This window comes from Callospermophilus lateralis, chromosome 13 (genome assembly GCF_048772815.1).
Source record: "Callospermophilus lateralis isolate mCalLat2 chromosome 13, mCalLat2.hap1, whole genome shotgun sequence".
NCBI lineage: Eukaryota > Metazoa > Chordata > Mammalia > Rodentia > Sciuridae > Callospermophilus > Callospermophilus lateralis.
The window spans coordinates 70,686,737-70,713,673 of NC_135317.1; the positions used below are offsets into that span (position 1 = coordinate 70,686,737).

Below are 26,937 nucleotides of genomic sequence, written 5' to 3' on the forward strand. Positions count from 1 at the left end.
GGGGGACAGTATTTCCCAAAATGGCCCCATGCCCTTGACCTGGGACGGACTTTGTGGCTAGTGTGGTGAGTGGAAATGATGCTGCCTAACTTCAGAGGCATAAAGGAGGGACAGCCCAGCATCACCCTCTAGAAGTGAGGGAGGGAGGGAGAGAGCCTTCATCATTCCAGCTGGGCCCTGGACATCAGGGACAAAAAAGCCATCCCCACTTCATCCGCTGAGTTTCCAGCACCCAAAACCTCTGAGCCCAATGGGTGGCCAATCCACAGCACTGAATTTTGTGCCGTTGGTTGCATAAGTATAGTGAGTGGAATGAGACATTTGTAAACTGTAAAGTGCTATACCCATGTAAAGTATTATTAGTAAACCCGAGTTTGGCGTAATGGGATATTGTTGGTATCTGAGGAAGTAAATTTGTGTCTTAGGTTGAGTTTCCCCCCAAACAGGGAATGGGACAGGGTTTATGTGCAGGCCACTCACTTGGAAATGACCCACAAAACCAGGCACAGGGGACTGGGGAAGAATGAAACCAAGAAAACTCATCCAACTCAAAGATGTTATTGAGCTGACACCACTGTGACCAGTTGGGATGGGACTTGCTACAGTTTAGATCTGGAACGTGCCCTAAAGACCCTGTGTGTTAAAGGGTTGGTCACATCAGGCATGGTGGCACATGCCTATAATCCCACTACTCAGGAGGCTGAGGCAGGAGGACGGGCAAGTTCAATGCCAACCTGGGCAACTTAATGAGATCCTGTTTCAAAATAAAATAAAAAATGCTGGAAGGTATCTCGGTGATGGAGTGCTTACCTAGTATGCATGAGGCCCTGAGTTCAATTCCCAGTGCAATAAAGAAAAAAAATCTAAGGCTTGGTCATGAGCCCCTGGTGTTATTAGGAGATGGTGGAATTTTTTGGATGTTGGGCCTCATGGAAGCAAGTCAAGTCATTTGGGGTGTGCCCTAGAAAGAATAATGGGACCCTGGTCTCTTTCTCCTCCTCCTCCTCCTCTTCCTCCTTTTGCTCCCCTTCCTTCTTTTTCTTCTTCTTCTTGGTCACCATGAGCTGAGCAGCTTTCCTCCACCACAGGCTCAATAGCAACAGAACCAACCGACCATGGTCTGAAACCTCTACAACTGAGAGCCGAATGGTTTTCCTCCTTTGAAGTTGGTCATCTCATATCTCATATTATCCACAGGGCTCAATCTCACCTGAGCTGAACCGAATGAGCCTCGAAAGACTCTGTGGAGGTTCTGTCTACCCAGGCTCCCATTAGCCGAGAGTTTCCCCCAGGGTCACCAACTCCTTGCACCTGCTGTTTGCAAACTCCCCAGGAAGCCTGAGCAGCGTTCCTCAGCTCTGTGTGGCTGAGGAGCCCAGAGAAGAAAGCAGCATCTGGCACAGAGAGGTCACACATGGACTTGGCTCTCAGACTGTGAAATGGAGCATAGAAGATGACCGACCTGACATGGTATTAAATGATCCTCCAGGCAATGATGACATTTGATGTCCTGGACAGAGCCTGCAGGGCCAGCCTCTGCCTGGTCAGTTACTGCCCCCACAGTCGTGGGGCAGCCTGTTCCAGGCCTTAATCATTGAGACTTTAGAGCACTCCAAGCCGCCATCTGTCAGAGAGGTCTGCTGGGTTCCCTGGGCCCCTCAGGGGCTCTCTGGTCCTCACAGTCTGGAGCCAGGACACTCGCTGCCTCCTGGGGACTAATCTCTGGGTATGGATTTCCAGCGTTGGCACCTTGCAGCAGCACTTCAGGTGGCTGAGGGGATGGGGGTAGCAGGCAGGCCAGGCTTTTTGGAGATTGGTCTTGAAAAAGCCTCCCAAAGGAAGCCAGGTGGGTGGGCTAGCTTTATTCAGGCCCTTTGCTTTTCCTCCTGGAAGCTGCTGAGGAGGTGATTGAAGGAGGTCTTCAGCCCAGAATAAGGCTGGGACCTGAGCTGGATGACCTCTGCATGACCTCCACCTCCAGAGACCCGGGTTGCTGGTCAGGCCACTCTGCTCTGCTCTTCTGCAGGTCAGTGAACTCCATTGATTACCCTTCTGGGACATTCGGTAGCTGCTGGCCTTATACTAATAGCTCTCCAATGGTTCCATGCTCCAGGGCCGTGTTTCCTCCTCCTCCCTGTCATGGCAAGGGAGCTGGCCCAGCGCCCTCAGCAAGGGGTGAAGCTCCAAGCCTGAGTACAGAGAGGGGGGCTACCGACTGGCATTCTGGGTGCAGAGAAATATCTCCCTAAGAAAGAGTTCAGAGAGGTTGTCATGCAGCGGGAGGAACTTGGATTTGGGGAAGAACTTCACAATTTGTACTGATATCAACATGCTCCAATACGCTGAGCACCTACTGTAGACAAGGCATCGAGCTTCCCCTTGGCGATGCTGAAGTTGAACTTGTGGGGACTGGTAAAGAGCCAGCCACCTCCTTTATCCCATGGACCTCCCTTCAGCCTTATCTCCTCCCAGGACAATACTCACACTCCTTCCTTCCTACCTCAGCCTAGGGTGGCACAGGTGCTCGCCTCCTTCCCCATAGCCCACCTTTTCAACTAATCCCTCCCTGTTCCTGACACACTGCTTGCATGGTCCCTTTTGCCTGACACCTACACAGGAAGGGGCACAAAAAACTGGACTATGAACTATGGACAGGCAGCACAAACCTACCCACCCACAAGTGTGACAAGGCTCCCAGGAGGTGACATATGCAGAAGAATTCTCCTTTTCCAACAATAGGAAGTTTATTTTTTCTCTCATTATAAAGTAAACATCGTCACAGAAGAAAATTTGGCCAGTATAGAAAAGTATAAAGAAGAAATAAAGGTCACCTCTTATTCACTGTTGCGAGGGCCAATGTGGACAGGCAGGAGGCCTCCCCCTAGGGCTATTATTGATGTGCATGCAGGAATACCCAGGCAGGCAGCACGGACCAAGGACAATAAAAAGCATTCACTCTTCCAAGTTCATTTCTGCTTTATTCAGATCCAGGTGACTCAGAGGCTCCAGGCAGCCTATTTTGTAGGAGAGGGAGCACCTGTTCCCCAGCTCACTCTTCAAGAACCTCCTCCTGCAGGTGGAACATCAGAACTCATCCTTTATGTCAAAATGGGGCTGATCTTCAGGCTTGAAGTCCAGGTTGGGGCTACCGTCCTCATTGAGAATCCTCCGGGCTGTGTAGCCAACGATGGGGTATTTGGCCTTGTACACCCTGGTGAACACGTCGTCCAGGGATTCCAGCTCCTTGGCCGTGAGGCCCGTCTTGGGGAGAAAGAAACACAGGGGTGGGCATGAGTGAATCGGGTTTGGTGTTGGTCTTTCTCCAACCCTGTCTCACAGCGTTCCTGAGACCCAGATGCAAGAGAAAAGTATCTTGACGAGCCACATAGTGTGTGGGGGTGGGTTATGGTATGGGGAGAGCAATGGCTTCACCATTTTTTGCTGTTTGATGTGGGAATTAAAGGCCCTATAAGAACACCATCCTGGGTGGGGTGTGCTTTGGTACAGCCTGTGTCTACTTTCTCTGTCCTGATTCCTCTTACTGCCCTCTCTACTCCTCCTGTTATACATAAGTTCCATGTGTCAAAGTCTCGGTCTCTGGGTGATACTATTGGGAAATGGTGGAACCTTTAAGAGGTGGGGCCTAATGGGAGGTTTTTAGGTCACTGGGGGCATGACCTTGAAAGGGATTGTGGGATCCTAGCTTCCTTTTCTTTCTCTTTTGCTTCCTGGCCATGAGGTAAATGGTTTTGCTCTGCCCCATGCTCCTGTCATCATGTTCTGCCTCATTACAGACTGAAAAGCAATGGGGTCAGTTGATCATGGACTGAAACCTCTAAAACTATGAGTTGAAATAAACCTCTTTTCTTTATAAGTTAATTATCTCAGGTGCTTTGTTACAATAACCCAAAGCCAACTAACATATTTCCCCCTTTTTTTTTAAATTTCTTGTAGCTCAAAAGTTGGATTTCATCTCAATGTCAATTTGATATTGAGCATATTTGGGGATCATTTTTTTAATGCTATATTCTCCTTCACAGAAATAGGAGCATAGAGGGAGACCTTGCTTCTCAGCCCAGTTCATTAACTAAGCTACCTAGAGTGGCTGGCATTGGGGCAGGTCTTAGAGATGAAGAGCAAACCTCAAAGAGGCTGGGATGAGGTAGGTACAAACTGTGAGAGGGATCAGGCTGCCAAGGGAGGCTGGGGCCAAACTGTGAGTTAGATCACAAGTTCACAGGAGACTGGACCTGATCTCTTGGGAGGTTTCTGAGTAAATGTGACACAGTAAGATACTCTACTTTAAGAAAGTGATTGAGTGGACTAGAGGGTAAATAGGCTAAACTAAAAAGCTCTGCTATTGCCCACAGGGTTAAAACAAACAAACAAACAAAACATGGCTGAGAATATGAGGCATTTTGTCAAAAATTCCATAATCTGGCTCACGATATCATGGGTGAGGTCTGCAGGATCCAGGGACATCTTGGCCACCCCTCTGGTGGAGTCCTTCCCAGTCAAGGCATTGTAAGGGGCTCCTCGTCCATAAAACTCTGTAGTGGGGAGGAAGGAAGAGTGTGGGTGTGCAGAAGCCTGCACGTGGAGGCTTCTGAGGTCCCCCAGTGCAAAGAAAGACTGCAGGCCCGCAGACAGACAAAGCTACCAAAGACGGAAAGTCCAGCAGCCGGCTCCCGCCAACAGGTGGGATTTCACTAATTCAAATATGGAACAAATCACGCACACGGGCTGAGAGGTGATTTGGGGGGAAATGCAAAATGAAATTACTCCTGTAAAAATATTACAAATGCAAACTAGAAAAATGTCTGGCCTCCTTAAATATTGGTGGATGCTGAGCCTATGTCTGGTCATCAGTTTTGGAATTAAACAAAAGATGAACCATTACAAAACTACTTCCATGATATCATTTGTAGTTACAAGTAGGGAAACCATTATTAAGTAGCATCAAAATGTTCTACGATGCCAACTCCTTGCTAAGGAATATTTTTCTCATTGCTTTATTTAGAGTCAACCATCAAGTTTGAATCTGATTCTATCGGCAATGGGAAGCCATGGGAGGCTTCTGAGTAGGAGTATGTCGTTAACAGGAAAAAAATCTGTTGATGTAAAACTCTGACAAAGATTAACTCAATTCTGGTCATTTAAGATGCAAGGAGAAGAACTTTCCCAACATTGTCTTCCTTTCCTCACACCTCCAAGTACCCACTCTGGCTCCCAAGATCCCCCAAAATAAAGACTTAAAATGCCAAACCACTTACCCTTTCCAGAAGTGACATCAAACACCACTCCCTTTACTGCCAAGTAGATAGGTTGATCTTCCTAGAAAGTAAGGGAGAAACTGTGAAGGGGAAACAAAGAGCCCAGCTCTTACAGGACAGAGTTAGTAAAATCTCTTCCCATCACGAGTTGTGCAAAGAGCGGTGGATACATCACAAAGCCTGGCTCTCAGCAAGCTTGCCACCTTCCCTGGCAATGTCATGCCTGCTCACAAAACCTTGGAAAAGTCACAGTATCATGACAAGAGCACTACAATCCCTTCCTTAAAAACAAAACAAAACAAAACAGGAATTGGAACAACTTCATGCAGATAAAAATTCAAAAGAATATTAAACGATGAATTATTTAAATCAGTCCAAATGTCCCCATCATCCATGGACATACATAGATACAACCAGTGTAGATGGTCTAGTTTATATTTCAATTTTTGTAGGCAACATTTTTTCACATAACATTTCCACATATTAGAAAAATGGCTGTCACTTAAATAGCTCCACGGGGCCCTATCTTATATGAGTGACACTATACCATACACCTGCTTGTGTAGCTAGTCTTCTGTCTGGGGCTTTTGGGTATTTCCATTGCTCGGAACTATAAATGTGAGCATTATGAATATCTTCCTATAAATTAATTTGTAGTTTGTCAAGTTACTTCCTTGAGATTTATTTCAGCATATGGAATACCTGGGTCAAAGAACACAAATAAATTCCTTTAAAAATCATTAAAACATGAACAGTGGCAGAAATGTGCAAGCAATGCTGTTTGTCCACAGTTCTACTAACAACGGGTTATGTACTTTATTTTGGTTGTATTAGTGGCTATAAAATGTTCTCTTAGAAACTGTACCACCCCACCAAAAAAAAAAAAAAGGGGGGGGGTGGGGAATAATACAAAAGCACAGGGAATGGATTTTCTAAATTCCATCGAGTCAGCCTCAGGCTGGGGTGACTGTCATGGTGCCATGTCACCAAGGACCAGGTCTCTCTTCCATCTCAACCCTTCAGGGTACAGATGAGCAGGAGGCTCAAGGGCCCGGTGAAGGGGGAGTTGCTGCTGGGTCTCAGGATCTTTGACTGCTTGGCTTCTCTCTGGGGCAGCTGTGGGGTCCTTGCTCTTGTTGAGCTCACGGCCAAGTGTTTTTTGACCACATTTAACAGGCAGAGGAGTTAAGCAACTTACTCAAGGAAACGTACCCCACTGCCACATGACTTGTCAGGCCTCAATCTCTCTAATGTCACACGGGGACCCCACCTTCCTACCCTGCAGGAGTGCTGGAGGAAACTGGGTATGTGAGAACCTCCCGGCCCAACATGGGAGCTCAGTAAATGGTTGGCTTTTTTTATTCCATAAAGACAGGCCTCAGAACTTCCCTGACTTTGTTGACACTTGTTACACTTCACCTAATAAGGGTCATTTAAATGGAGTAGCTTCACGTGGCAGCAGACTGCCCTTGTCATTGTGTCAATTTACCGCCCTTCCTTCACGGTGATGACTTGTTGTTCCTCAGCTTCGATTGCTTCTCAAGTGGAGTCATGTGTTTATATCAATTTCTAAAATACATTACAGCTATGATTACAACAGTTCGTCATATTTTCCATTCTGTGGACTTTTCTTTGATATTTTTTCTTTTTCAGTGTGCAAAGAGTCATAGAAACATAATATACATGCTATAAAATCATGCATTTTGACTGGGTGCAGTGGTGTATGCCTGTCAATGGTGAGGCTGAGGCAGAGGATCACCAGTTTGAGGCCAGCTTGAGCAACTTAGTAAGACCTTGTCTCAAAATAAAAAGGACACGGGTGTAGCTCCATAGAGCACCCTGGGGTTCAATTCCAAGTACCAAAACAAAACATACATCTTTATCACTAATGCTCTCCAACAGTGAAATATTTATCTCCTCGTTAAACTACATACTGAAAGCTAGGGGAAGTCATAGTGAAGGGGTAGAAGGGTGTGTTTAGCACTCCTAGGGACGTTGCTGTGACACAAAAGTGGCAGAGGTGAGCAGAGGAGCAATCTTATCAGCTAAACACCAAGTGTGTGGTGCGGAATAATCTGTTAGCTGGAATCCACTGACAGCAGGGCTCTCAGTATAGATTCTCAGGTCTGGGAAATGACAACCAAGAGGGCAAAGAGTGGGCAGAAGCCTTGGGAGCATAAATAAGAAGAAAGGAGAAGAAACGAGAGACGTGATAAAGATATGCATTCATCACCAGCTTCACCCCATGGTCTCTCCATCCCCTCATCTACCTGGATAGATCTTTTGTGCCCATTTAAATGACCCTTATGGATGTCCATTTTGGAGACATCATTTTATCTGTTATGACTATAGCAGGTCATAGATAATACCAGGAGGGTTGTCTTTTTGCCAACAAAGCAAAGTAGGAGTCACCATGGTGTCACAATCCAAGTGCAAGTTTTCAAGTGAAACAGGCCTGGCTTTGAGTTGTGTTGCCATGGGCAAATTATTTAGCCTCTCTGTGTCTCCGTTATCTCCTACATAACAGGAGGATAATAAAAGTCCTGACTCAATGGGTTAAGATTCATCAAAGCAGGCTGGGGTTGTGGCTCAGTGGTGGAGCGCTTGCCTAACATGCGTGAGGCACTGGATTCGATCAAAGCATCACATATAAATAAATAAATAAAGGTAGTATGTCCATCTACAACTAAAAAAATATTTTTTAAAAAGAGAAAAGATTCACCAGCAAGATATGAAACGCCATTAGCAGTTCAGGGAAATAAATATTACTATCCTTTATCATCCTCTAAGTTTTAAATATTGTAAAAGCAAAGAGGAATCAGATAACCAAGTGGAAGGAGATCACAGAGTTTCCTAAAGGAAAGTGTGTTGTTGTTGTTGTTTTATTTTTGTTTGGTACCAGACACTGAACCCAGAGGCACTTAACCACTGAGCCACATCCCCAGCCATTGTTTTATATTTTATTTAGAGACAAGGTCTCCCTAAGTTGCTTAGGACATTGTTAAGTTGCTGAGGCTGGCTTTGAACTCGAGATCCTCCTGCCTCAGCCTCCCTAGCCACTGGATTGCAGGTGTGTGCCTCCTCATCAGCTGTCCCCCCCCACCCCCAATAATTTCCAAGTGACAAAGACTTTGGAGGAATTTGAATTGAAACAGGAAGTGGCCTTGAAGACAATCTATCAACACCTTCATTTTGCAGATGAGGTTAATTGGGTCCAGGGAGTTTAAGTGACTTGTCCCAAGTCACACAGAGAACAGAAGGGAAGCAGGACCTAGAACCCAGTGCTTAGGGATCCAAGGTTCAGTCCACTCTCTTGCCCTTCCCACCAGATGGCACACCTAGCACAGAGGGCACTGGCCTAGCTCTAGGAGAGGAACAGACAGGCAGTGGGTGAGAGGGACCCTACAGAAGGAGACCAGGGCCTTCACTTTCTTTTGGGTCTTGGGTTTGCCTCACCAGCTAGGTTTCTTTTCTTCCTGTGGTCAAGCAGGGGCCAACGGAAAGTGCCATGACAGTACCACACTGTGGGGGACACAAAAGCACTGGAGCAAACAGCCTTGTCCCTCAACTGGCCAGTGTTTCAGAGCCTCCAACACCCTCAGACCCTAGACCAGAGCCTGAAACAGAGGAGTTTCTCACTGGTGACTCTTTATGTAAATAATTTATTTATTTTTTTGTTGGGGGTGGGAAGTGCTGCAGACGGAGCTTTTTTGTTGTTGTTGTTGTTTTGAAGACAAGGTCTTATTAAATTTCCCAAGCTACCCTGAAACTTGTGATTCTCCTGCCTGAACCGCATGAATAGCTGAGATTATAGACATGTACCACAGTGCCTGGTTTTGCATGGGGTTTTTTTGTGATTTTTTTTTTTTTTTTTACAGAAAAAAATTCTTGCCCTCCAATCATCTAAGATCATATTTTCTTTTCTTTCTTTTTCTTTTTTTGTCTTTTCTTTTCTGGAACTGGGAATTGAACCCAGGGATTCACACATGTGAGGCAAGTGCTTAACCACAGAGCTACATTCCAGTCCTAAAAAATGTGTATTTCTCACCACAGAGGCATTGGTAAACTATTTCTGGGTCGTGGGATGAATTTAATGATTTATCAACAATATTTTTTAAAAAATATTTTTAAAAAATTTTTTAGTTGTAGATGGACATAATACCTTATTTATTTATTTATTTTTATATGGTGCTGAGGATCGAACCCAGGGCCTCATACTTTCGAGGCAAGTGCTCTATCACTGAGCCACAATTCCAGCCCCTCAACAGCTTTTTTTTTTTTTTTTAAGAAAATGAAATAGGAATTAGTAGGAGAGTTTGATTAGCTTTAATAATAAACTAACAAAATAGTAACAGCTAACATTTATTAAGGTTTATGCTAAGCATTATGCCAGGCTTAGTCTAAGCACTTTGCATATCACTGTCAAATTTTTTTTTTTTTTGAGTACTGGAGATTGAACTCAGGGACACTCAACCACTGAGCCATCTCCCAGCCCTATTTTGTATTTTATTTAGAGACTGGGTGTCATTGAGTTGCTTAGTGCCTTGCTGGCTTTGAACCTGTGATCCTGAGCTGCTGGGACTATAAGCATGAGCCACTATGCCAGGCTACTATCTCATTTAACTCATTATAACCATTATAGGCACTCCTGTTACAACCATTGTAATAATGAGCTTTATGTTGAGTTGGATAGACTACTGAACCCAATTATCTGATTAAACACTCAATGAGGTGTTGCTATGAAGGTATTTTGGAAACTTGGTTAATATTTACCATCAGGTGATTTTACATAAAGGAGAGTATCAGATAATCTGAGTGGGCTTGATCTGATCAGTTGAAAGGCCTAGAACTTCCCCTAAGGACAAGTCTGACCTGATCAGTTGGAAGGTCATGAGGTTTCCCTGAGGAAGAAGAAATTCCTGATAGCCTGCCCTACAGATTTTTTACTTTCCTATCCAGCTCCCATAATTGGGTAAACAATTCCTTGCAATAAGTCCTATCCCAGCAGCTGGGGAGGCTGAGTCAGGAGGATTGCGAGTTCAAAGCCAGCCTTGTCAATGGCAAGGCACTAAGCAACTCAGTGAGACCCAGACCCTAAATAAAAAACAAAATAGGGCTGGGGTGGAGATCAGTGGTCAAGTGCCCCCAATCAATCCCTGGTACCAACAAAACACTGCAAGAGTCTTTCTGTCATCTCAGGTACTATTGTTGTACCCTCTATTTTGAACTGTCTTTCCTTGGATTCTGTGCTGAGGGTCCCCAGGACTACCCCACATATGGAAGAACTCAGCATATGGTTGTATTCACGGCTAGAAGGGGAAAAGAAAGAGGTAGAATCTGGAGTAAACTCTGTGCAGACTTCTTTAAACTCTCTTCTTCCCTTGACACACCCTTCCCCCAGCAACACAATGCAGCCCCCAGGAGCGCCATGTTGCCCAGGGAAGCCCATTAAAAACTCAGCACCCAAGCTTTGTATTGGGGGCTGGTCCCAGTGCGGCTGCATACAATGCTCAACATAAGCCACACTATCCGTGTGTACAGCAGAGGCAGGTAAGCCACCCTTACCGTCAGGGAGGGGTGGGAACATAGGAAATCCAGACACCAACCAAGGGCCACCCTTGCAAGCTGGCCTTTCTAGAGTGCAGACCTGCCATGTTAACTCTTTTCTAAACAGATTCCCTGACTCTGCACCCAAACAATGCATCTCTTAATACCCAGTCATTTCCTTGTTATGTCTCCCTCCCTATGTCTTCATGGACCCATAGTTCTAACCAACCTTTTAAAAACTGATTCCGAGTCCCCCTTAAAATCCTAGTCCATCTAAAGCCTTCTAGGTCGGAGAGTTTGAGCAAGAGAAGATCCAGCCACTTCCTGCTCTACCATTAATGGGTGGCATGCCTGTCTCCTCATTTATAAAAGAACTAAATTGGTTTCCCCAGCTCTGAAATGACATTATACTATGCTCTCCCCACCAAACCTAAGGTCCTGACCTCCCCCTCTAACGTTGCCCAGCCCCCATGGCCCTTCTGAGTACCGCCTGGGGTCCCCCAAACCTGACTGGCAGGTGGTTGTGAGTTTGTGGAGTCCTCCACTACTGGCTGAACTGGATGTGGGAATGTGTGTGCTGGGGGATTTTATCGCTAACCGTTTCCCGGTCTGCGCTCACCCCTGGCTCGGGCTCATCCTCAAGGGCGCAGACACTACTTGGGTTTGAGGAGTCAGCGGCAGAGGAGGCCCGGGATCTAGAGGCAGGAAAAGGAAGTGCAGGAAAAGTCTGGATGGTCCCTGGACCTGCCCCAATCCCCACTTCACCCAGGGAGCAGGCTTTGCTTCCCTCCCTTCCTCACCTGCCATTCCCCAATGAATACGCAGAGTGACCGCCACCAGGTGATGCTAACATTAAAAACAAAGTTTTGCGGTTTGTATACAGGCCACGAGCGAAAAGGCTGGCTCCAGGCGGCAGCTCCCGGGGAAAGGGAAGTGCTGGAGAGGACGCGCGCGCAAAGCAGGGCGCCCGACTGTAGGGGACTCGCCCTCACCCGGGAGAGAGGAGGCCCAGCCCGCCGGGGCTCAGGATCCGGGAGGGGGCGCCCGCCGCGAGCCTCGCGTTCCCCCGGCGCCTCCCGGGTCCCGCCTCCCTCCCCACCGGCAGCCGCGGCCCCGATCCCTAGGCCCGCGCCGCGCCCGCCTACCTCCTCCCCGCCGTAGCGAGCCAGTTCCTCCTCGGTGAAGAGCCGCACCGGGGGCCCCCGCTCCGCAGGGCGCGGCGCCTGCCCAGCGTGGACTGCGGGCAGCCCCGGGGCCAGCGCCAGGACCAGGGCCAGCGCTGCCAGCGGCCGCAGCCGCCACCCGGGCGCCCGGCCCGCCATGGTGAGCGCGCAGCGCTGGGCGAGGAAGGCCCGCGGCAGAGCCCGCGCGCTCCCGCCCCGCCGCCCGCCCAGGGCCGCCCCGAGGGCGGGGACCCCCCCAACCCCCGCCTCCCCCGCGCTACTGCTCCTTGCAGCGCAGCGGGGCTACCCGCCTTCTGGAAACTTGGGAAGTAGGATGACAAACCCTGCTCCTTACCCCAAACTACCCACTGAAAGTTAACACAGAACGACAGATGTCAGTGTAGCTCCTTCATTAGGTTCACGGATGACACAGCCTCACATATCAGCACCTAGGCTGGTATATTCTAAAAATAGAACCCCAATTTTATTAATTCGCTTTTACTTCTCCCTCTTTCCTAAACCCCCTCCCCTTTCGAGTAGTGTTTAAATGTTAAGTCCCCAAGGGGATTTTTACAAAGGGTAGGGCACAATATAGGCGTGTAATAATAGGTAACATTTGTACAAGGCCAAGGTCACTGAATTATTCACAAAGTATTTTTTTAAGGTCCTTCATGTACCATGTTACTGGTGACCCATCATTGGTTAGGACAGACCCATGCCTACCTGGAGCTTACATTCTATAGGCAGTCATGAAGTTAGCTAGGTAAGTAGTATGTTAGGTAATAAATACTAGGGAGAAAAATAAAGCAGGTCAAAGGAATTGGGAAGTGGGAGTTGCCCCCTTAAGTAGGGAGGAGTCTGTATAAAACTCTTCTGGAGGTAAGGGAGGGAGCCCTGGGGGAAAGAGCAATCTCTGCAAAGGACCAAGTGCCTAAATGCTGGAGAAGGAGAATGCCCTACCTCCTGGAAGAACAGCAAGGAGGGAAGACCGTAGGAAATGAGGTCCAGGAGGTAGCAGGGTAAGGTGACTGGGTGGAGGTGCAATCTATGGAACCTCACAGTGTATTTTTAAAATACATGGTCTTTTATTCAGAGTGAGTGAAACCGAAGAATACATTGAAATGTTAATCAAATAACTCAGGCTATTATGCTGAAAATGGGCAGAAGCAAATAAGCCATTGCAATAATCCAGGCAAGTGATGATTGATAGCAGCTTGGACCAGGGGACGTGGGGAGAAGTAGCTGGATTTTGAATTTGTTTGGAAGTTGTGGCTGATTGGATTCTCTGGTCATTGAGATAAGGGGTGTGAAGGACAGAGACTAGTCATGGGTGATCCCAGGGGTTTTGGCCTGAGCAGCTGGAAAGATGGAGTTGCCAATTACTGAGATAAGAGAGATGGTAGGAGGAGCAGGTTTTGGAGGGAGACCATCAAGATAACTTAGGGGCTTTTCAGTTTGAGATACATATTAAACATCTAACTGGAAATAGCAAATTTGTAGTTGAATATATGAATCTGGAATTAGGGGAGAGTAATACATTTTGGAATCATTGGTGCATAGATTATATCTAAAAAAACCACAGAATAGGATGAGATAGCCAAGGAAATCCATATGAGGAGAGAGGAGGCAGGGACCAAGGCCTGAGCTCTTTGAGCCTGCCAACATTTGGTGGTTGGAAGAACTGGCAAAGGAGACCACAGAAGGGCTTACTGTGTCGGGTACTGGTTCCAGCACTTTTATGCATATTAACTCATTTAAGCCTCACTATAGCTCCATAATGTAAAAATTATTATTATCCCCCATTTTTCAGATTCTGAAACTGAAGTGCAGGGACCTAAAGTATCTTGCCCAAGGTCACATAGCAGGTGGCAGAAGCAAGACTTAAGCCCAGGCCATGTGTTCTCAAGTCTGTCCTAATCACCAGGTTGTAGCTCCCCTCAGTGTCTGTACCAAATGTTTACACATTTACTTATTCAACAGAATGGGCTTCTGGAGTAGAATGACCTTAACAGGATCTGTCCACTAGCCCTCTGAATCTCAACTGTGGCCTCAGTGACATGCCAGCCTGCCCTTTTCATAGGATTGTGTTGAAACTAACAATGATAATGGACATGGAAGGTTACGTAAACTTTGCTGTGCATGACACAGGACCTCTGGATTAGAAAAGGCCCTTTTAAGCCCCTGAGGTAGAATGGCATGGCCCTTTACAACATCTGTACCATAGAGTGTGCTGCCTCTCTGCCCAAGCCCTTTCTTTTTCTATACCTCCTTGGGGTGCTGAGGAAGCGTATAACTGAATAATGTGTTCATATGCCCTTGGTTTCTCCAGTTGTCCCCCACTGCCCACCAGTTGTCCTTTCTTTCATTCTTTCTTTTGTTGTTTTTTGTTTGGTACCAGGGATTAAACCCAGGGGCACTTAACCACTGAGCCACATCCCCAGCCCTTTTATTTTGAGACAGGGTCTTGCTAAGTTGCTTAGGGACTCACTAAATTGCTGAGGCTGACTTTGAAATTGGGATCCTCCTGGCTCAGCCTCCTAAGCTGCTGGGCTTACAAACATAGACCACCAAGCCTGGCCCAGTTGTCCTTTTCTACATGAACCCAGATTCATTTTTTCAAACCACTTGGAATCAGCCACCTTCAAGGAAAATAGAAATTATTCTGAGCAAAGCAGAATGACTGTGATATGGGTAGTAAGTTACACAGATGATGGAAGAGGCCAAGACAACAACCCCAAAGCAACCTAGAGAAGAGCAACAGAAGGAAGTCACCATCCTGCCAGTGGGAGGGAGGAGGTGGTGTTTAATACCAGACTCTTGCAGCCTGGGTCACCTGGTGGAAGCTATGAAGCTTGAAGGATGAAGTCTCAGAAAGGCTGCTGCCAGAGGCAGGGAAGGGCCTAGCAGTGTATTTGAAGGCAAAGAGAAGAGTGCAGAGGAAAACCCTGGCTTTTACCTTACCATGACACCTTCTAATCTCTGGCAGTACTTCCTTGACCAAACTCTGTGGAAATCAAGCACATGGGGCCAGTTCCTGCAACCAGCAGCTGAACAGGGGAGAGGGAAAAATGGATCTGAAAATAAACAAGCCCAGGATCAGCTCAACCCAGTCTCCAGTTTCTGACCCCTGCCTACCTCTCTGATCACACTGCCTTCTCCAATTGCACTGCCTCCTGCTTGTGCTTCAGCCTAGGGCCTTTGTACTGTACCCTCTCTGACAGGGGATGCAGAACATCATGTGCTGGCCCCTTGTCATTCATGTCTCAAAAGTAGCTACCATCATAAGGTCTCCTCTCTCTTTCATGAGGCCTCCCTTAATGTTGCTTAGATAAATTAGTGTACCCCACTCATAGCTTCTGTCATGCCCTATTGTATCTTTTTTTTTTTTAGGTACCCAGGATTGGACTAAGCCCTTTTTATATTTTTTTAGAGACAGGGTCTTGCTAAGTTGCTGAGAGCCTTGCTAAGTTGCTGTGGCTGGCTTTGAACTTGCAATCTTCCTGCCTCAGCCTCCTGAGCCCCTGGGATTATACGTGTGTGCCACAGTGCCCAGTTTTATTTTCTTTTGAGCTTTTATTGCTAGGTGAGATTGTTTTTGTTTGTTCAGTCAACAACTATTTGAACAACTAGTAAAAGAACACAGTCAGAGGTACTGGGATACAGCAGTGCACAAGGAATACCACCTTCAATGGGGGAGGGGAGAAGGGACAGGGGACTGGAGGGAAAAGAGCAGGGAATCATGCACTGAAATTGAATTCCATGCATGTATGAGTTTGTCGGGATGAAGCCAACTACTATGTATAACTATAAAGCTCTAAAAAAGAAAGAAAGAGAGGGAGAGAGAAAAAAGAACTCTATCTTCCTGGAGCTTCCACTCTCATGGAGGGATTCTGAAAATAAATGAATTGGTCAGAAGGTGCATGTGTTAGAAAAAGTGGAGTAGAAGGATAGTTGAAAATGGAGTTTGCTGTTTTAATGGGTTTCTCAGAAGAGGGTGATAAGTTGACATTTGGGAAAAGATCTGAAAAGGAGATGAGGAAGTGAGTCACCTGTACATCTATTTCTTTTGAATGTCTATTGACTTCTTTTGGATATCCAGTGCAAAGATGCTAGATTGTTTTTTTTTTTTTTTTTTTTTTTGGTGGTGCTGGGGACTGAACCCAGGGCCTTGTGCATGCAAGGCAGGCACTCTACCAACTGAGCTATACCCCCAGCCTGGTGCTGGATTGAAATGTGCTCTGCATCTTGGAGCTGGGGAGTCCGGGGCATGAGTATTAGGAAAGGTGGGTACTGGGGGACAGATCCTTTGGGCCTTGTAGGCCACTGTGGAACTTTGGATTTGGAAGGGTTGGAGCAGAGAAGCCCTTTGATCTGACTTTATCAAGCTCTCCCTGGCTGCTTTGTCAGGAAAAACCTACATGCATCAAGGTAGAAATAGCCTGGCTGGGAGGCCACAGAAAATAATCAATGAGAAATGCTGGAGTGGTGGCCGTGGCGGAGGCGGTGAAGAGTACTCAGATTCTGAATACATTTTTAAATTATAGCCATGAGGATTTGCTGATTTAGTTGTGGGGTGTGAGGGAAAGGGAGGAATTGAAATGACTCCAAAAGTTTGGGCCAGAGTGAATTCAAGGATGGGGTTTAAAACAGTGTGGGGGAACGATGGGAGGAGCAGATTTGGGGTAAGAAGATTCTCAAGATTTGAACCTTGAGATAACCACTAACACTAATCTACTACTTAACATGTGCCAGATAATGTTCTAAATTCTTCACATCTCAGAGTTCTATGAATTGGTGGTAATGTTCCCACATTACTTGTGGGGTCACTGAAGCACAGGGAAATTAATTTCCCAAGATCACCAAGTCAGGAAGTGGCAGAGCCAAGCCTGAGAACCAGGGGTTCTGGCTACAGGGTTTGTGCTTTCCATAGTTGCGCGCTGCTGCTGCCAGGTGGGCATCAGGGGAGAAGAGGCACAGGAAGCTGGGCAGTGAGCCTGAGCCTCAGGGGAGAGTGGGAGGCTGGAAATCATGCATTTGTATACACTTGGGTACTGTGTTGGTTTCCTAGGCTGCTGCACAGAAGAACCACAAACTAGAAGGCTTTAAAACAACAGGAATTTATTCCCTCAAGGTCTGGAAGCTTGATTTCAAGTTTGAAATCAAGGTGTCAACAAGGACATGCACCTAGCTTCTCTTGGCAGCTGGAAATCCTTGGGATACTGCCTATTGTTTGGCCAAGGGATGGAGCCAGGACCTGGGAGTTGGGACTTGTAAACAGCATGTGAATAACTGAAGTCACCTCAGCTTGCAGCTGCATCACTACAACGTCTGCTTCTGCCATGTCGTGGTCTTCTCCCTGAAGACGTCTGTCTTCACATTATCTTCCATCATTTTTTTATGCACACAAGGCTTATTGGGCTAAGGAATCCCTTTCACCAAACAACACATGGTTAGTGTTCCCACAGGAGTAATTTGTCCAAGTACCTCTGCCAGACAAACCAAAGTGGTAGAGTCATAAGTGACCTTTTGATCTCATCTTAACTAATTACATCTGCAATGACCCTATTTCCAAATTTCTAAGATACTGAAGTCAGAATTTCAACATATTTTGAAGGGACACCATTCAAATCATAGCAGGAATCTCTCGGGTTCAGATGGTAATTCCATCACGAAACTAGAGATGACCACTTCACTAACTCCTAGGGAGTAAGGAGAAAGGAGGTCACTCTGTAGCACCGAGATGAGGGGGAAGTCAGTACAGGAGGCTGAGAAGGAGCAGCAAGCCAGGGAGGAGCAAAGTGGGAGTGTCCTAGAAACCAGGGAAGAAAGTGTATCACGGAGAAGGGAGGATCAGCTGAGTCCAGTGTCCCTGATAAATCAAGAAAGAGAAACATGGTGAAATGGCATCTGATCTGACAACACAGAGGTCATTTGGGACCCTGATAACCACTGTTCTGTTGGAAAATTTGATTAGTGTGTGCTCACAAGGGAAGGGGAGGAGAGACCTGGGGACATCAAGGACTAAAAGCTCTACTTTATGGTCTATCTCTGTACACTAGCATGGAAGAGCCACAGAAGCAAGAATATTGGGCTATCATTCATTTGTATACTCCAATGCCTGGCACATTTTATTTATTTTTTAATACTGGGGATTTAACTCAGGGGCACTGATGAGCCATATTCCCAGCCCTACTTTGTATTTTATTTAGAGACAGGGTTTCACTGAGTTGCTTAGTGCCTCACCATGCTGAGGCTGGCTTTGAACTTGCTATCCTCCTGCCTCAACCTGCAGAACCATTGGGATTTCAGGGGTGTGCCACCACACTCTGCATCACATTTTATTTTTTAAACCATGTTAAAAATTATATTAATCAGTTAATCTCCTCAAATAAGGGAGACCATCATTTCCCAGTTTAGTCTTACCAACAAAGAGCAGAGAGGTACGATAGGACTGAAATAGATTGCTTTAGTTCCTTCCAGTCTAAAATTTTATGATTGTGTGACATGTTCTACCAACCACCTTTGTATGAATGCACTAAAAGATTTAATTAGTTGATTGTTTTAATTGATAAGTGAGATGACTGGTGTTAAGTGTTCTATTCACATTTAACAAATGTGCAGTTGAGTGCTTACAATGTGTTGGGTGTTATACATATTGTCCCATTTAATAGATGTAAGAGCAGAGGGCCTGGGGTTGAGCAGATTGATCATGAGAGGCATGGGACCTCCCACTGCTAGCTTCAGGAGGCCCAGGATTCTCTGATGTGGTTGGTGCTACTGTGCTTGTCAGTAGGGAAGAGGCCCAGTGGCCTGAGTGGAGGACTGCAAAGCTGCAGCTGCTCGGGACACAAAGCAGCATTCACTAAGGCATAATAAGCAACCTCTATCTGCTTCACCACTAAGCAGCTCAGGGTGGCCACTCAGACCAGCTAGCCAGGCATGGGAGATGTGGGTGGTCCTCAAGTCCACCCTCCATAGGGCCAACACCCAATTCTCTGCCACATTTAGGGCTCCCTGCTTCTGCTGTGGTTGAGTAACACCTCTGGGTGTTCACTGCACGAACTCTCTTGGCTCCCATGAAGCCCAGTGAAACAGAGCAGGTTTTAGCAGTTGTGCTGAGGCAGAAACAGGTGAGCTCTGTTCATTGCTAGATTACAGGGTGAGGGGCAGAGCAAAGACAAGAACTAGGACTCCCGACTCCAAGTGTGTGCCTCAGGAATGATGGAAAGAACATGAATTCTGTAGTCTACTCTTGGATATATAATCTTCACTTGATCACACTGTTCTTCTTCCATCCTTTCTGAAACAATATACCTCAGTTTCCTCATCTGCAAAATAGGGAGAAAAATATTCCTCCTACAGGGGCCCTTGCAGGATCAAGGGCAGAAAGTGAGAATGTTTTGTAACATACAAAGCGCTCTTCCAGACATTTATTGCCGAACCAAGCTTCCGCTTGCAATTATAGATTAGGCGGTCCTACCCATCTGATCTGGCCTTTTTGTTCCACTTACCCTCCCCCTCCAACAGAGAGAGGAAGTGAGAGACAAAGAGGCACGCGCGTTGAAGGCCGGGGTTTGGCCGGGCCCAGCCAAACACTTGGGCTCCTGTTTCCCAGGGGTGGCGAGGGACGCCCTGCCAAGAACTACATTTCCCTGCACTTCCTTCGCCCGCCCCGGCGGCTGCGGGAGCGAGGCGCATGCGCCTAGCGCGTCACGCCTGGTGTCTGGGACGCAGCTTCGAACCGGTCTTGCTCTGCGGAGCCGGCAGGTCCCCAGACTGCAGCTGCGGTGCTCACTCCCTGCATCTCCCGGGCTGTCGCGGACTCAGGTGTACCAGAGCCCTGGTCAGTGCCATGATCCGGCAGGAACTCACCACATCCTACCAGGAGGTACGAGGGAGCAGGGGAAGGAAGGGAGTTTCTTGTGAGGCGGAGGAGCGAGATCTCGGGATCCTGGGGGTGGGTTGCCGGGGGGCTCGGGCTGCGTGGGGGCATCCGGCTGTGCAGCCAAAGGGCGGGGTGAGCGCGTCCTCAGAGGGTCCCGGGGTGCCGAGGAGCTGCTCAGCAGGAAGGAAGGAAGGAAGCCGGGTGGCGGCGCGGGTGCCAGCCTCCTCCGGATGCTGCCAGTCGATTGGCCGGGGGATGGAGTCGGGTCCCTGGAGCCGCGACCCGTAACCAGCAGGTGAATGATTAAAGCCCCTTTGGTCCCGGTCCATAGTGCGGCCAGTCGACCGAAGCGAGGTTCTTTGCAACAAGTGGAATCGGGTGCGTCTTCCTCGCGGCGAGCTCAGATGCGCATTGGGCATCAGCTCTCCTTTAGCTCGAGGCCGCGTGGTCCCCGTGGCTGGTTAATGGCAGGGATCATTATCTCTTGTTTTGGTGGCCGCCTAACTTTGAAAAGAGTACTTTCACCGACCTTGCTGTTCTCGCTCCTCTCCCCTCAATCTCACCTCCTCCCACGACTGTAACGATCACTTTCTCCAGTTCTTTGTCTCTTGTCTGTCCTGAGTACAAGCTGAGCCTCCAGCTTTTCCTTCAGAGTACTCTTCCTCCTGGCTTCTCAAGCCTGTGGGTGAAACTGCTCTCCTCTCTCCACCCGAACCTTGGTCATCTTTGGTAATCTTCCTCTCCTATTCTCCTCCACTGTGCTCCTCTCACTTGCCAAGATTACGCAGGTCCACATCTTCAACTCTTCCTCCAGTTTGTGTCCCTGTGTCTGTTCTAATCACCCTAGTGTGATATTGTGTTACCCCCTCATTCTCCAGTCTCATATTCTCCTATTTGCTTTGAGCGTTTTCCCTGACCCTGGAGCCTTTTCCTTTCATAGCCCTGATGCTGGGTCTACCCAGAACGGGCCAAACTTCTCAGCAAGGATTCAAAACCCTGTACAGCTCAACTTTTTATCTATTACTTAGACTATCTCCTCACCCACTTAGGCTTTGGCCATACAGGCCACTCGCTGATCACAAATGAATTAGTATATGGAAAGTGCTGAGCTCAGTGTCCTCAGAGAATAACCGGTAGGTAGTTCCTTCTTCTAGGGAACTTTGGGGTCCAGGTTTAACAGGATCCTGGCTCCACACATAGTCTGCAGTATCTCCTCACCTAACAGGGCTCATAAAATATTTATTAACATATAGACCATTATCCCGCTTGCAAGGGCAAGACCACAGGTGAGTCAGTTGCTCACTGGGGGCATTCCCATAGTGGGTGGTACTCTGAAGTCCCAAGAAGATTGCCCAGATAATGACTTGCATCTTTCTTGCCTGAATCATTTGAGTGGACCTAGCTCTGAGATAGGTGTCTTTGCTGAGAGGAAATTTTGGCTTTGAGGGAAGGGGTAGGCAAGGAGGTGGGCTTATTATGGCTGCAGGTATCAAGAAGGGAACTGGGTAAGAGGATGTTGCTATGTGGGTCAGGATGAATCCAGGTGAAGCTGGGATCATAGAACTTTGAAGCTTCCTGGTTCTAACAACCTCATCTCATTTTGGCCAGTAAGACTCTGGGGTTCCCTTTTGTGGGCTCCTATAGAGGCCTGTATATCATGAGGTCTTCCCCAGCCTCCCAGCTGTTCTTTTATTTTTTCACTTTGCTTTCTTTTCTTTCTTTCTTTTTTTTTTTTTTTTTTAATGTGATTGGAGGGCTTGAAACTGGAGGTTTAAGCCTGATTCTAAAGGGCAGGGGTGTATGTTTGGTAAAGGAGATGGAAGAGAAACAGATGCATAAGAGTCTTTTTTTTTTTAAACTCAAGTCTCCTGGAGGTGAATTTTTAATTGAAGTATCTTTAAAGTGTTAACACTGTGTACCTGAGAACCACTTGGGAAAACTACCCCACTACCTCCCAATTCAGTGATAGCTCCTCGTCCCATCTCTGACCTCTCCTGCCCTCCCTCTTAATTTTATGGAGACTGGTGATTATCACTGTTATCCTTTCTGTCCTTCTCATGGTATAATTTCTCCCCTTTGACAGGTGAGAACACTGATGAAGTGAGATGAGGCTGGTCTGTCACCTGGACTTCCCTTCCCACTTGGTTCTGCCATTTGCAGCCCAAGTCAGTGGACTTTAGCCAGAGTCCTAGAGAGCTCTGACTGCAACTTCACTGTTCCCTTTTCTCTCTCGGCCGACTCAAAGCCACGCTTCCTCTTCCGTTAGGAAGAGGTTGAGCACTTGGGCTTTGGAACTAGACCAACTTGGATTGACTCCTAACTTTCTTTCACAAACTTTATGGCCATGGTGTGTGTGGTGGGTTGAATTGTGTTTCGCAAAAAAAAAAAAAAATATGTTGAAGTCCTAACTCCCGGTACCTCAGACTGTGATCTTGTTTGAAAATAAGGTCATTTCGGATTAAGGTAAGGTCATACTGAAGTAGGATGTGGCCCTAATCCTGCATGACTAGTGCCCTTCAAGATGACCCTGTGAAGACAAAACACAGGGAGAATACCTTGTTGATGGAGTAGAGATTGGAAATCAGATTCATCTGTAAGAATGAATGCTAAGGATTGCTGGCTGTCACCAGAAGCTAGGAGAGAGGTATAGGATGTATTTTCCCCCCACAGCTCTTGGAAGGAACCAACACTGTCAATATCAAACTCCTAGCCTCCAAGAAATGTGAGAGAAGATAGTCCCTTTGTTTTAAGCCATTCCATTTGTGGCACTTTGCTACAGAAGTCCTAGGAAACTAAGACAGGAAGTTCCTTGAGTTTTCTGAACTCTATTTTCCTGATTTGTAGATCACATTACATCATGTGGTGTTTTTGGTGACAGTTCAGTGAGTCGCAGCTTCTGCTTTCTTATTTTGGTCTAGAAAAGCAAGGCGGACGCAGCCAACCTGTTCACCCGCTTTGCTTCTCCCTTTAGCTGAGTGAAGAGTTGGAACAGGTGGTCGAGAACTCAGAGCAGGTGGATGAGCAGGACAAGGAGACAGTCAAAGTCCAAGGTCCAGGTGTCTTGCCAGGTAAGTAGGTCGGGTGCTGAGGGCGGGAGTGTTGGAAATCAGCTGTGCTGATGCTGCGGCTGATGCTGCGGCTGATGCTGTGACTAGAGGCCCCAGTCTAGGTGCCTTGCTAGCTATTGGAGTGGGAGAGCCCCCTGTCCTGCACCCTGGTGTCAGATCAAGTACTGTGCTGTCCTAGTTCTAAAGCCATGCATATTTAACCAGCATCGCGACAGAGGATATGTCTAGGCTGGTACCTACTCTTTCCCAAGGCGGGATCGTTGGATTCAGTGGCAGATGTTTCGAGTCTCTGTTCTTCCATTCTTCCTCCCAGGAAGCTGCTGGCAGGAGAGCCTGTAATATGCCAGTCACTTCCCAGGCCCCTCCAGGAGATCTCATAGGCCCCCAGTGCTTAGCTATCAAGGCCTCTCCATACTGCTGCCCAGCTGGGTGAGCCGGGTCCTGTCAGTCAGTGCCCTCTTACTGTAACTGAAAGCTCGGTTCCTGTCCCCAATGCCAATTTAATAATGAGGACATGGTTTTGAGAAAAAAGGAAAAAGAAGATTTATTGCTTTGTTAGCAAAGGAGAAACACAGGGGCCTTCTGTCCCAAAGGCTTTGACTCTCCCAATCAGGAGGGACAGGGGGGTTTTAAAGACACTCTTTAAGGGTCACATTCCAGGTGTGCTCTGGGCGCCCTGATGGTGAGTTAGGATTCACATCCTCAGCTGGTGGCATCTCCTTCCTGTATTGGGTGTGTGCAAGGGCAGTTAACTTGGGGAAGAAAAGATAACACTGTCTCCCTAAACTTCTTAGGGAGGTGGAGAGGGGAGAAGAGAGAAAAAAACATTTTTTTGAAGAAAGAAGCCTTAGAGCAATGGGGTCTGTATTCAGAAGGTGAAGGGACCACGGTTAATCATGGAGCCTCAGCCTCACAGCCGTGCCTTACAGTTAGGTTTCACACAGTCGACTCCTCCCTTAGCTTCCATGATGTGACACCTCTTAGGCTGCTTCTTCCAGACTCCTTTGAAGCTACCCTCCAGCTCTTGGCTGTTAAATGTTTGTCGTAGGCCCTCTTCTCTCTCTAGTGGTCGATTCCCCTAGGCCTGAGTCATAGCTTGCTCATATGTGGCTCTTGTGTTTACACCTCCAGCCCAGAGGGTGCCCATGAACTCCAGACCTGTATATTCTACGTAGTCAACTGTCCACTAGCTCTGCATTTCTTCCTACCATAGGACCTTTCTGTTATTGTTATTTTTCTTCTCCCTGGAAATCTCTTCCCTTCTTCACCTAGTTAATGTCCAGTCATCTATCAGCCTTGAGCTTCTCTCACCTCCTGGCCAGATCCTTTCCCATCTTCCAACACACCCCTGCTTTGCAGCTGTTGCTGCTGAAGTAGTTTGTTTACTCACGTCCGTCTCTTCCCCTACACTGAAACTCCATGAGGGCAGACAGCAGTCTGTTTTGTTCACCACCTTGGCTCTGACCACTCAATAAAGACTTATGGAGTGAGTGGAGCCCCGGCAGAACTGCAGCCTCTTGGTGGGTTGGGGAAAGTGGAGTTTTCTTCCTTTGATTCCTGTATTTTGGGGGGAGGAAAATGGAATGTGGAAGTCCTTGGTTCTACCTGCTGTTAAGTCAGAGAAGACTGTTGCAGGAAGGAAGCTGGAAACGCAGCTGATGTCCCCTGACTGCTTCCACAGTGTCAGCTTCTGTGACACCCATTGCCACGTTTAATTTTCTTAACAACCCTGTGAGGTGGTTATTATTTTATAAATGAGGGCCTGAGATCTCTCTGAGCCTCAGGGAGATTAAGTAAAGCAAGGGAAGATTACATGGCTGGTAAACAGACTGAAATGAGCTCTGACTCCAAGCTTCTACTCTACCAGTGTTTTTTGTTGTTGTTGTTTTGTTTGCATTACTGGGGAATGATCCCAGGCCTCATGCATACTAGGGAAGTATTCTATCATATATTTATCATATGTTCTATTTCTATGAAGAATGTTATTGGAATTTTGATTGAAATTGCATTAAATTTGCATAGTACTTTTGGTAGTATGGTCATTTTGACAATATTAATTCTGCCTATCCAAGAACAGGTAGATCTTTTCATCTTCTAAGGTCTTCTTTAATTTCTTCTTTTAGCAATCTGTAGTTTTCATTGTAGAGGTCTTTCACCTCTTTTGTTGATTCTCAAGTATTTTATTTTTTTTTTTGAGGCTATTGTAAATATGGTAGTTTTCCTAGTTTCTCTTTTAGAGAATTTGTCACTGATATACAGAAATGCCTTTGATTTATGGGTGTTGATTTTATATCCTGCTACTTTGCTGAATTCATTTATTAGTTCTAGAAGTTTTCTGGTGGAATTTTTTGGATCCTCTAAGTATAGAATCATGTTGTCGGCAAACAGTGATAGTTTGAGTTCCTCTTTTCCTATCCGTATCTCTTTAATTTCTTTTGTCTGTCTAATTGCTCTGGCCAGTGTTTCAAGAACTATGTTAAATAGAAGTGGTGAAAGAGGGCATCCCTATCTTGTTCCAGTTTTTAGAGGGAATGCTTTCAGTTTTTCTCCATTTAGAGTGATGTTGGCCTGGGGCTTAGCATAGATAGCTTTTACAATGTTGGGATATGTTCCTGCTATCCCTAGTGAGGTTAGCCATTTTAGCCCACATATGCGTGACATCATATGGTATTTGTTTTTCTGGGCCTGGCTTCTTTCACTTAACAAAATGTCTTCTAGATCTGTCCACATTGTCACAAATGATGGATCTCATTCTTTCAATAACTGAATAGTATTTCATTATGGATATATACCACATCTTATTCTTTATTAATCTGTCATTGGACATTTAGATTGATTCCAAGTTTTGGCTACTGTGTAAGCATGGGAGTCCAGATATCTCTGACACAATGATTTCATTTTCTTTTTGTGTGTATGCATTAGTGGTATTGCTGGATCACGTAGTAATTTTCTTTTCAGTTTTTTGAGGAACCTTCACACTGTTTTCCATATGGCTGTTCTAATATACTTTTCCACCATGCCCAGCTGGATCTGAAATTTTCATTACTGATTCAGTCTCATTATTGGTTATTGATCTGGCTTTGCATTTCTTCATGATTGAATCTTGGTAGGTTTTTGTGTTTGTGAATTTGTCCATCTTTTCAAGGTTTTCCAATTTGTTGGCATTACAGTTGTTCATAGCGGTGTGTGATGATCTTTTATATTTCTGTAGTATCAGTTATACTATCTTTTCCTTCTTTTTTTTTTTTTTTGGTACTGGGGATTGAAACCATGGCACATAACCACTGAGCCACATCCCCAGCCCTTTTCTACTTTTTATTTTGCCACAGGTTATCGATAAGTTGCTGATGCTGGTTTTGAACTTATGATCCTCTGCCTCAGCCTCCTGAGCATCTGGGATTACAGTTTTACAGCCATCACACCCAGCTGTACTGTCTTTTTTTTTTTTTTTAATCTCTGATTTTGAGTCTTTTTTTCCCTTAGTCTAGCTAAAGGTTTATTGATTTTTGTTTCTTTTCAGAAAATCAAATTTTCTTTTAATTCATCTTTTTAGATTATTTCCTTAGTGTTTATTTTGTTTATTTCTGCTGTTATCTCTGTTATTTCTTTCCTCCTGGTTTTGGATTAGGTTGGTTTTTGTTCCTTTAGTCTTTTTTTTTTTTTTTTTTTTTTTTTTTTTTTTAAAGAGTGAGAGATTGGGAGAGAGAGAGAGAATTTTAATATTTATTTTTTAGTATTTGGCGGACACAACATCTTTGTTTGTATGTGGTGCTGAGGATCGAACCCGGGCCGCACGCATGCCAGGCGAGCGCGCTACCGCTTGAGCCACATCCCCAGCCCCTCCTTTAGTCTTTTTGAAGTAACGTGAAGCAGTGTACTTGGATTTTTTCTATTTAATTGCCTTTGTAATTTTATTCTTGGTCCATTGGTTGCTCTAGGAGCATATGGTTTCATTTCCATGCATTTGTGAAATTTCCAAAGTTCCCTCTGTTACTACTAAT

General features: G+C 46.3%; 2 protein-coding genes across 4 annotated transcripts in view; one reads left to right on the forward strand and one right to left on the reverse strand.

Annotated features, from left to right (window-relative positions):
- Positions 1-2,958: 2,958 nt before the first annotated feature.
- Positions 2,959-12,176, reverse strand: Nenf (neudesin neurotrophic factor). Its single transcript, XM_076831536.1, has 4 exons — positions 11,966-12,176; positions 5,274-5,334; positions 4,447-4,550; positions 2,959-3,261 (listed from the first exon to the last, which is right to left on the reverse strand). Exons 1-4 carry the CDS (start codon positions 12,140-12,142, stop codon positions 3,085-3,087), a joined length of 519 nt encoding a protein of 172 aa, XP_076687651.1. The 5' UTR covers positions 12,143-12,176; the 3' UTR covers positions 2,959-3,084.
- A 7,544-nt stretch (positions 12,177-19,720) lies between these two features.
- Positions 19,721-26,937, forward strand: part of Pacc1 (proton activated chloride channel 1) — a 37,982-nt gene continuing 30,765 nt past the window's right edge. For 2 of the 3 annotated variants that reach the window (XM_076831751.1, XM_076831754.1), the window contains exons 1-2: positions 19,741-19,871; positions 22,840-22,936. In XM_076831751.1, coding sequence (XP_076687866.1) covers positions 19,836-19,871; positions 22,840-22,936 — 133 coding nt within the window. In that variant the 5' untranslated portion in view covers positions 19,741-19,835. Of the gene's footprint in view, positions 19,872-22,839; positions 22,937-26,937 lie in introns of all 3 variants that reach the window. The other variant, XM_076831753.1, reaches the window with a different exon arrangement.